The 11,077-nt window shown below is 47.4% G+C and overlaps 3 protein-coding genes across 3 annotated transcripts; all 3 read left to right on the top strand.

The window, feature by feature from the left end:
* Positions 1-3,014: 3,014 nt before the first annotated feature.
* Positions 3,015-3,340, top strand: VTJ83DRAFT_1379 (uncharacterized protein; the record flags this gene model as incomplete). The annotated part of the gene is made up of 2 exons (XM_071007531.1): positions 3,015-3,180; positions 3,246-3,340. The coding sequence occupies 2 exons, from the start codon at positions 3,015-3,017 to the stop codon at positions 3,338-3,340; spliced, it is 261 nt and encodes an 86-aa protein (XP_070870732.1).
* Positions 3,341-4,108: 768 nt separating this feature from the next.
* VTJ83DRAFT_1378 (uncharacterized protein) lies at positions 4,109-4,594 on the top strand (the record flags this gene model as incomplete). Its single annotated transcript, XM_071007530.1, has 1 exon — positions 4,109-4,594. The coding sequence occupies one exon, from the start codon at positions 4,109-4,111 to the stop codon at positions 4,592-4,594; it is 486 nt and encodes a 161-aa protein (XP_070870731.1).
* A 1,206-nt stretch (positions 4,595-5,800) lies between these two features.
* VTJ83DRAFT_1377 (uncharacterized protein) lies at positions 5,801-6,932 on the top strand (the record flags this gene model as incomplete). Its single annotated transcript, XM_071007529.1, has 3 exons — positions 5,801-5,851; positions 5,908-6,190; positions 6,349-6,932. The coding sequence occupies 3 exons, from the start codon at positions 5,801-5,803 to the stop codon at positions 6,930-6,932; spliced, it is 918 nt and encodes a 305-aa protein (XP_070870730.1).
* Positions 6,933-11,077: the final 4,145 nt, after the last annotated feature.

Here is an 11,077-nt window from a genome sequence, read left to right as displayed (position 1 = left end):
ACTGTGCTCTCACGCACACATATACACATACGCACACACACATATACGCACGCGCGTACATACAGTACACACACACACTTCGGGGACCTTGGAGCCTGAAGTGTCGGATCTGCCGCCGTGGCAATGTTGTCCACCTGCCAGGAGTGCAGATAGCACCGTCGAGAAATGGCGCACAAGGAAGCTAGCAACCAACAGCTCACGGATGTCAGCATGGTGGGTAACGGGACGACCTAGTCACCGGGGGGGTGTCCGTTCCGGGCAGCGGACGGCATGAGCTACAACAAAGAGTCTTCTGGCTCACCCCCTTTTTTTTTTTTTGCTCTCCTTTTGTCTCATGCCGAGGCCTCAAGGACCGAGGAATGAAACTCGTCGTGTTCATAAGACAAGCCCATACTACGGAAGAAGAAGAGCAAGCCTCAGGTTCCGGAATGTTTGTTCCTCCAAGCATCAAATAGGAGAGACCAATCCTCCTTCCATTCGGACCGGGATGCGTCTTCCCTCGTTACGACTACGACACTGTCCATGCAACCCTGCGTCAAGTTGTGTAAGGGGGTGTGTGGGAATGGAACAAGGAACGCCGTGCCGCATGGGGCCGGGATTGACCGTGGCTCGGCGACAGACAGGTAGGGCAAGGTTGCAGCGTGTACCGTACGTGCACGGTATAAGCAAAGCACCTTGGCTGGCCATCTGCCAGGGCTTGTAAGGTGATGTAGTTATCGTTTTGGTAATACTTCTCGTTCCAAGGTCTGCCGAGGCTCGACACGGACCGTACATATCAGGTTGTTATTGGTTTTTTTTTTTTTCCCCTATCAGGTAGTACGTAGTACATACTACTACTCTGTAGTTATCGTCAGCACCAACAGGCCGACCAGGGATGTGCTCCGGCGGATCAGGAACTAACTAGCACCTATCGTCAGACCCAAGCCTGCATATCCCTTGTCGTTTCGGCAGCACCAGGCGCTCCTCTGCATGCTCCTGCGTGGGTCCATGCGAACCGCCCACGCAACCCTCAAACACGCCTCTTGTTGCTTTTTTCTTCTATCACCCCGCTCCACCTCCCCGCCGCCATAGGGCGCTGTTTCACCCCGATCACCCCGATAGTTATCCTGAGGTGGTCCCACCCACAGACCTATCGCGCCGGCCGGGCTCGGGGACCGCCGCTGACAAGCAGGTCGGGGCCGTCCGGACCCCACCGGGGATCCTCTTGTGTGCTACATAGTAGCCTTGAGCGTTCGGGCTCATCAGGATGAGCTGATAACTAGTTATTCCCCCCCAGTGACTTTGGCGCGCCCGAGGATGCTGCATGCCACGGCAACGGCATGGCTCGGGGATTGGGTTGACCGCCGCCTTTGTGGTGAAGCATCTCCACATGCCTAAGCCTCAGCTGAGCCGCCACCGGGAGCCGGTCGGCGTCCAGCTCGCCGCACAGCCCATCTATATCACATCCCTTACATCACAACCATCAAGCCCATCGTGCAGGCAGGTTTCTCAACAGGTGAGACAATCTCAGACACACAGCAAAACTATTGTCCATCCTTCGAGCGCCGGTCACGCGTGCCTCAGACAGGCGACCGCAAATGGTGGCCTTGCTGATCGCTGTCGAACTCCTGTGCCCAGCTGCGAGTGTATCTGCACGGGAGAAACGTTTGTCCACTTTGGGTGATTCGGTCGGCTCTGCTTCCTCTCCGTTCACTAGGTTCAGCTGGGCGCTTCGGGACCAAGGACCCGACGCTCACATTCGTGCCCATGGAGGAACCATCTCAGAACTGAGTAATTAGGAGATGCAGAGGAACAACACGAAAAGAAAATCATAACCAGGAAAATCGATGAAGCAAAGGATATTGGCTAATTATTCAGCCATCTTGATATCACGAGAGCTACGCGGGACCAATGACGCTCCTCTGCCTGTTCTGGGTCCATCCAGCCGGATTTCGTCTCTGCTGCTTGTGGCGTATGCCCGTCTCTTCACCAAACAATACAATCTATCATTTGAAACTCCTACTAGTAGACCGGGTTGTCAGCGAGTTGATAATGGTGGGAAACCATAAAATAATTGTTGCAGATAGTATCATTGTCCGTCGTTAGTCCCCTGCTCCGCCCGGGTCTATTCTTGCAAAGATCCCCAAGGCTGCATGACATAGGCAAAAGCAACAACAGCCTTGACCATACAACAGGCCAACATGCCGTCCCCGGCATCCCGGCTACAGCAATCCCCTACAAAGATCCTGCCTTGTATCCTTCAACCCCGACGGACCGCTCTATGAAGCCGCCTTGTCGCCCAGCTAGTTATTCGGGTGTCATATCCTCCACGCAACAGCAGCCGCAGCCCCCTTGATCACAAGCCACCCACATGTGGCTGTCCTCATCGGGTAGGCAAGCGCCGTGTTCAAAGGGGCGCTTGTGTACAAGCCACCCCCGCTCCGCGTCCACGTCTTTGGGATAGCATGACGCATGGCTCATGGTCTTGCTCTCCTCCTCCGACTGCCCCGACACCGTATTCTGCAGCCTTTCCGTACAATCACATGGGCTTGACGCGCATTTCAGCCACCAAAATGTATCCCGGCCGATGATATCCTGCCGCCGGCCTCACCGGCCGAGGGTTGCTCAGCAGCCCAGTGGCAAAGTTGGAAAGTGTAGAAATCGACCAGCCAGCGGCTCTGTTCCCAAGCACGGCATGCCAGGAGCAGAGCTATACGATGCAAAAGGTCAGCAATTTTGAGTCTCGAGCCGCGGAGAGCAGGAGCAGGGAGCATCCCCAAGTATTGATTTGATACTCAAGGTCGGCTTGTGCTATGGCACACCGTGACTCCGCTGGTATCCATCTGGCTTTTTACAACAGCATCAAGCTTCAGAAAAAGAGACGAGAGCTGCAGCTCATAGCAGAGCTTCCACAGAAGGAGAACAATCCGGGCTGCTTGGTTCGCATCGCGTTATTGATGATGGGCCAGGTCGAGCTGACTTGACCAGGTTGTCCTTCCCAGGTGCCAGGGCACGGGGGACAGAGGAAGTCTGGCATGAGTATTTTGCCTGCAGAAGTAGGAATGGTTGTCTGTGGGTTTATTTGGTGTATCGGCAACAAGGTTGGGTCAGGTCTGCTCAAGACTGTCAGACAAACGTCCTTCTCTCCCAAAAGTTCTGGTTGTCCGGAATATGCCATAACCAACAGGCCATGGAATGACCGTATGTACGCCGGATGCTCCCAGCTTGTGAGGCAATGGCATTATCTTGGGTACTAATACTCCCAGAGTCGAGCCATCCGGGAGAAGGCCTAAAGACCATTCGACAAGAGACACCCCGTACTGTCCACGACATTATGAAAAGCGAAGCCGGCAAGACATAGGTAGCCGCTGACTCGATACAGCGACAGCATGTTGTTGGTGTTGTTGTGGGCAAACATGCCGTCGGTGTTTAGAGCGGCTCAGAGACGACCGTTCACTGATATCTTTGGGTGCACCAGGGTACAACGTTAGGCTTACGAATCCATAGGTCAGATGCCCAAAAGGAAGTTGCCCGCATATCGCCCATCGCTGGTGGACATATGAAAGCTCAACCTTCTTGCTCAGTAATGTCTTGCTAATAGCTCAATGACCGCCTTATGCGCCGACGCAAGTATCCAGGGACGGCAGCCTGCCAACCGCATGAACACACCGGATGGGGGAATCAACCACTGGCTAGCTTCTGAACTTCCTCGTGGGTTGGTGGAAAAACGAGGTTCATCAACTTTCAAAGTTCCGATGCCGAGCTCGCAGAACGGTCCGCTTACACCTCGAGCAAACCAAATGTCACGGACACGAGCAAGTTGTGTATGGGGCAACGTTGCTGAACGCCGCCCATCACGTACTCACCCAATGAAAACTGTACTGCGAAAATGTTCCCGATGATTGACGGCTGCGTCCATCCTGCCCACAGAAGGCTCGGGCGAGAGCCGAGCCGACCGAAGATGGAGGATAAAAGACCAGGCATCGGCCTTCCTCATCGGCGCCGTCTTGACCACTCTTCATACCAGCGGGGAGATATCGTCAAGCGTACTCACAATAACCCCCCCCCCCCCCCCCCCCCCCTTCCTTCGTGAAGTTCCCGACTCACCCACCGCTGCGAAACTTCCGAAATGCAAATCCCCTCCCTCCTCACCGTCCTGGCCGCAGCCTCTGCGGTCAGCGCCACCACCACCATCGCTGCGCCAGTCAGCTCTCCTAACAGCGCTCCTTCTCTCCTCCAAGCCCGCGCGGGTCTGCACTGCTACGAAAACCTCTGGGAGCAGGCTGAGATGGGGGGCACTGCCCCCTCGATCGAGGACTGCCAAAGGCTTGCCGACAGCCTGTCCGGGGCCGGAGAGAAGGAGGTCGACGGGTATAACCGTCCCTACGGCGTCAACGGCACCTGCGCCTTTGTGGTGCGGCTCATGTCTTGCATCCCTGAGGTGCCAGGCATCCCCACCTTCATCGGCGACAAGGACGTCCAGCGGGTCATCCGCGACTCCATTGCCAAGTGGGGGCGCGACGGCCGCATTGGGGGCCGGGGCTTCATCCGGTGCAACTTTGCGCTCGAGTATGTTGAGTGGATCATTCAGAGGAACTTTATCTGGCCTGGTTAATAGCGCTCCGGTGTATGTACGACTGGATCGGAGAGGGGCGCGGGGTGAGGAGGAATTCAACCGTCAGATCAAGGCTTGTGATGATCAAGGAGGGATGATGGGCTAGGTGCTGAGAGGAGAAGGGGAGAGAGACTAGGGCTGCTTAGGTACGTAGGAATTGGATCAACGATAGGATTCCATTCATATTCACCATCAACCTTGCTGCTTTCTGTCCATCCTTTCGATAGAACCGGGTCCTTGGACCATCACTCAACGAAACCACAGAATTGCTCAAGGAAGAAGGCGATGATGTGCATGATCCAACACCATCTTCTTCGAAACTCTAGAAACCCGGTCTTCAAACTCGGGGTCCAATTGGAGGCAGGAAACGGGGTGCTGAATAGTGCGTGTCAAGGGAGGAGGAAAGAAAGGGAGTAGAAACAATTAGCCTAGGGCCTGCATTACCCACGTACACTAGTCACATATATAATTCAGTAATATCCCCCATCCAGTTCCCATATGTCCCCCCCTCCACGGTGCTTCAGATTCTGTCCACCCATGATGATCGAATCTCTTGTATCTGGAAGTCAATGAAACTCCCTGCAAATGTATTCTCGATTGGCGTCAGCGCTGTCATTACTTCACCACCCGCATAATGCCCTCCTCGAACCGCGTGCGACCCAAGCCCCAGAGATGGGACCCGGCACCCACAGAACGTCCTAGAGGATGGTCGCGTCTCTCAGAAACAAAGTCCAATACTACTATAATATCAATCTATGCAGAATGGTTCCATGCTCCTGTTCAATGCAATCATCCAGTCCCTTGCTGATGTTGTGCAACACGAGGGGAAGCGTTCTAGTTGACAACGCCTGGCGTCTTCAATCCAAGCAAGGGGTTCTGTATTATCCGCCGTCTGTACAGGATGCATGCTGTACCTGTCAGCATTGGCAATTTTTGGCGAACGCGAGCTTTCACTCCCGTGGTGTACCTCGTAGGCGGGGAAGAAGACAGACGGTTCATGCACCTCGTCACTATCGACGGGTATAAACCATCATTGAATCGCTCTGCGCTCCTCCACAATATTACCCGTCATCCACTCGCTATCTTCAACGTTCTATGACAAAACGCCCCCCGAGTTGACCACGGCCAAAATGTTGGGTTCCTCAGCTTCCTGGCCTCTCCTCGGGCTCCTAGTTGCAAGCTCGGCGCACCAAGCCCTCGCCGACGATGCCCATCAACACGGGCCCAGCAAGCCTATCCTGCTGCGGCAGTCCGGGGGTTTCACAATCTGAGGCAAGGTCATCCGCAACCCATTGAACCCCAACACGACGCAGTCGTGCGACCACGGCTACGTCGAGTACTTCACTCCCTGGACGCCCCGAAAGACGGGTCTCTTCGTGTGGCACAGCTCCAGCACGCAGAGCTTCCAGAACCGCTGGGACGGCGGCGAGGGCTTCAAGGACAAGTTCCTACGCCGCGACTATCCCGTCTTCCTCTGGGATGGGCCGCGCGTGGGCAGAGCCAACTGGGCGTGCGAGCCCATGACGTACGCCCCTGATTACCGAGACCAGATCAACTTTATAGCCTGGAACTTTGGCCCGGCGTATCCCCAGTGGTGTAAGCAAACGATGCGCTCTGTCGCCGTCTAGACCCCTGCTATGAGCTGCGTCCGAGCCCATGGTCATACCCTGTCCTCCTCCTCCTCCTCCTCCTCATCCCTCTCCAGGCTAGGAATGAATACGATTCGAGGAGAAAAACGGCTTACACTGCCACAGGGCCTGATGTGCAGTTCCCGACCGAGAACGAAGAAGCCTGGCGGATCGCCACCAGCTCCCGCTACGTCGAGCACGACACCGTCAAGAACGTGCATCTCGAGACCGACGCCGCGGCCATCGCCGCCGACTCTGGCAAGCTCGGCAACAGCATCGTCTACCTTGGCAACTCGGCGTCGGGGCTGCGCGCCCAGCTCACGGCCGTCAAGAGCAACTCGTCAAACATCAAAGGCATCGTGGCTTACGAGGGCTACGGGTACGTCTTCCCAGACAACGCCGGGATCGAGCCGGGCGACGCGTTTGGCCCGTTCGTGGTGCCGCTGGAGGATTTCAAGAAGCTGGCCAAGATTCCGATTCAGTTTCTTTGGGGAGACCATAGAGAGGAGAGCTTCACCTTCCTGAACCAGTCGCGGCAGGCGGCGGCGATGATCAACAAGTATGGCGGGAATGCTCAGGTCATCAAGCTGGGAGAGGACCTGGGGCTCAAGGGAACGACGCACATTGCGTTTGCGGACCTACATAGCGACAAGATCGCCGACTTGTTGGATGATTTCCTCAAGAAAAACAAGCTGGATCGGTATGCATGATGGAGCTGATGATGGAGAGCTGCATTGTGCATGCAACACGAGGTACGATGGACGTGTTGAGCGGCAACCTTTGCTCATGGGGTTTCCGCTCGAATAACAGACGGTTGATACGCAGGTAGCCTTTCCTCTTCCTGTGCCAAAGAGTATAAAGCAGGGCCTGGAGGACCTGTGATAGCTGAAAAGGAAGGGGAGGGAGGGGCAGGACTATACGAAATCACTCACCACCGGCTCCTTGACCCTCTCATTAGAGTTCTTCTCAAAGAGACATCGGAGAAATGCGTGGAATAGGTGATTGCAGAGCCCATCCCGTCGTAGAAAAATGTCACACGCTGATGAATTACGTCTGCTGCGTAAGGCTGGTGTAATGGCCCGGACCTGTGAGAGTGTATACGGCGGAAAGGAGTGGTTGGAAGCTGTTGTTCAAAAGAAGAAAAACAACTATCTAATATGCCTTTCTTGGAGGCTCCTTATATACACGATGGATGCCCAGAATAGCGGTCTGAGCAGGCAGAATGCCTGCTGGGGTTCAGGACCAGGGTATAAGTCCCTATAGATCCTGTTATATACCCCCCAGTTGTTCGTAATCAGCGAGCAACTGCTATAACAGGATCCTGAAAATTAAAGAAAAGAGAGAAATGCCGTCGTAGCTCTTACGTTCTTTTTTAGCAGGGTAGTTAGGAGTTAAATCCTTTTATAGTATACTATAGGCTGTTTTAGACTTCGGGACGGGTTGTATCCGGTAATCTAAAGTCTTTGTAATTAATTGATTTTCTAAGCCTTTAAAAGGTCGATTTAAAGGTTAATAAAGGAAATTATTCTTCTTCCAGAAATATTAATAATAATCCGGTTAACTATAATATTTTAAAACTATAATAATAAAAGCGATCTTTCCGATTATTATAACTGTAGAAATAGTTTCCTTAGATATTATATTAATTTCCAGCTCTATTAGTTTTTTTAATATTAAAAGTATATTGTTAAATAGTTTAACGAACTAGGTTACTAGTTCTCGTCGTTTAAAGTATATTTTCGATCGTTTAAAACTATTCTTTTTACCCTTTAATTATAAAGGAGTAACCGACTAATTTTTATTATAATTATCTATAGTTTTCTAACGTATTATAATAGTCGTTTAGCTTCCTATACTGCTAAGGGCAGTAGAAAACCTATTAACGCGGGTAGTAATACTAGTTCGCCTGCGAAATCGTTTTCTAATAGCGTTATAATATCCTTTAACGATAATTAGGACGCTATAATTACGCTACGTAAAAGTAAGGTTAGCTCCGTTAAGCTTCCGTTCTTTAAGCTTCTGTAAAGGTTTAAGGATAGCTGTAGGGTTCTCGGTTAACGGATTAAACTTTATATAGATTATTTTAAATCGGCTTTAAAGTATAGTAACGGTTTATATTTATTAGTTGTAAATTAAACCTACTACTATTATTATAAAACAGTAATATCTTATAGACTTAGGTAAAACTTCTTTTTTATTATTTTAAAGTTTTAAACGGCTATTATAGTAATTAGTATTACGTTCTTAGCTAATTCTTTTAATTATATATTAAACCCTTTTTATTAGCGTTTACTACTGCTTAGTATATACGATATAAATAAGCCGGCGCCCCTAAAAATATAAGTTTATTATCTCGGAGACCCGATCTATAGGTTTTAACAAATATATAGATTATTAATTGTACCCGTTATATGTATAAGGACCTAGAGGCCGGTATCGCTAAGGGTCGGTAGCCGGAGTTTTTTCTAGCTTTAAAGGAAAGTCTAAAGACTTTACCCCTTTATATTACTAACGGCGTTTTAACGCTATTTACCCTAGTTTAGTCCGGTCCCTTTATATTATCCGGTATCTGTAAACGTTCTTTAACGGTAACTTCCGCTCCTTCCGGCCCGGCTAGTAAGAAGAAGAAGAAGGATAAGTCTCCCCTTACTAAGAAGACTAAGGATAAGGGTAAGGGTAAAACGGTAAAGGAGGATAATAATAAAGATAAGGAGGAGGAGCTTTTAAAGTATCTTCTAGTTAACGTAAAGGCTAAAAAGGATACTAAAGCGAAGGAGAAGGAGGCGGAGGCTTAAAAGGCGTATCTATATACCGAGCTGAAGAAGCGTAGGTTAGATATTTAAATTATCGGTTTATTATATTAGTTTTTAGCGCTTTACGCCTTTATTATAGAATCTTTAAAAGTAAGTCTTATTAATTAACCTTTTATTCTAAGTTACCCCCCAGATCCTATACTAGCTTAGTAGTATTTTAAAGGTTAAGGAGCTTCCGAAAATATTTAAAACGCTATTATAATAAATTCTTTATTAATCCGTTAGCTGGTATCTATACTATTTAAAGGTATTCGATACTAAAAGTACTTTTTTTAACCTACTCTCTTACCTATATATTATAGATATCGATGTACCTTAAAGAGATACTTATCCGTATTCTATTTTCAACTACTAGTCTAATTATATTAGTATTATTATAGTAGATTACTTACAGCTCTCTAAGGTCTAAAGCAATATCCTTAAAGAAGCGTTATAATACTATAGTTTCCTTAGTAGTATTTATAAACGTTGTTAGTTCGGCTTCTATAGATAAAGTAGTAACTATCGACTGTTTTACAGCCTTCTATACGATTATATTCCCGAAGAGTATTATTATATAGCCCTGGGTAGACCTTTAAGTATTAAAGCAATCGGTAAATAATACGTCTCCTACAATAAAGAGTATTTACAACTCGGTTTCCTTACTAATATATATAATCCCTAGATACTTTGTTCCGTATAAGTAATAAACTATCTAATACGCTGCAAGGATATACTAGCGTAACGGATTTATTAAGAAATAAGATAGCTTTAATATAGTAAAAGCTATATCTAAGCGAATTATAATAGTTATATAAAGTATTAAACTAATAAGCTTTTAGAAAAGCTTAATTTCGTTGTTTAAAGCAGTCCTTTTATATTTAATAAGATCCCTAGAAGGAAGTAGAATATAGGGTATACGAACCGTAAAGTTAATGTCGAACCTTTTAGTTACCTTTTCGATATATTAGTTATAGACTAAGAATACCCGGCGCCTCGGACGGTCCCTGATAATTCTTACGCTTAGGAACTACTTCGCCTCTTCCTTTTTATAAAGCTTATACTTAGCTTTAAAAGTATTTATAATACGGTTTGCTTTATCCGTATAGTTTTAATAAAAGAAGATAAAATAGTTATCGACGTAGAATATAATAATAACTTTACGTTAGTCGTTATAGAAAAAGTAAAGCTCTTCTTTAAAGGCTTTAAAGCCTAGTTTACGTAAAGTAAAGGAGAACTCTTAGTATTAAAGGAAAGGTAATTCTTAGAGTCTATAAAGGGCCTATAAAAGTTAAATATACTTCCCTAGCTGCTTATATCCTTTTAGGAGCTTATAGTATACCGGCGTTTCTAGAAGGGTATTTAAAAATACTTGTTTAATATTAAACTGGTAAACCTTAAAGTTAAAGTACGTAGTAATCGCTATTATAAAACGAAATATATAAACGGCGAGGGTAGCAGTGTAAATTGTTTTAAAAATACTTTAACGTTATAGATCGCTTCTAATATAAATATATACCTTTACTTTCTCGATATAACTATATTCGTCGAACTTATATATAAATACTTATTTAAAAGGTAAAAGACGTTTTTTAGCTTTTGTACGGCAGATAATTCGTTAAGTCTTTCGGTTAACGAGATTCCTAATCTCTTCGTTATAAGCTTCTAGAAACAGGTATTTAAATTTATAGTTTTCGATATCTCGAAAGCGCTAAAGTACCTTAGTATTAGCTAGTTCTAAGAAATGTATTCTCGGCATCTCAGGAGTAGTACCTAAATATTTTACAGACCTCTGGTTTATAGCCGTTACTACTATATAATAAATAATATAAGTTTAAAGGCTATTACCCTTATAAATAGGATTATCTAGGAAAAAGGTTATATAGAAGCTTTCCTAGTATCTCTGATTCAGTAAATATATACCATCGTCTCGATATATCTCGAGTACGAATCCGATAAGTCTATACTTATCGTTATCGTCTTTACCCTTAGGCCCCTAACCTTTCTGCCGTCTACTCTAACGTACGGTAGGCCTATATACTTTCCTAACATATTTACGTTTA

This window comes from Remersonia thermophila, chromosome 1, assembly GCF_042764415.1.
Source record: "Remersonia thermophila strain ATCC 22073 chromosome 1, whole genome shotgun sequence".
Lineage (NCBI taxonomy): Eukaryota > Fungi > Ascomycota > Sordariomycetes > Sordariales > Chaetomiaceae > Remersonia > Remersonia thermophila.
The sequence above is the reverse complement of the archived record's forward strand: the minus strand, read 5'-3'. Positions and strand labels throughout refer to the sequence as shown.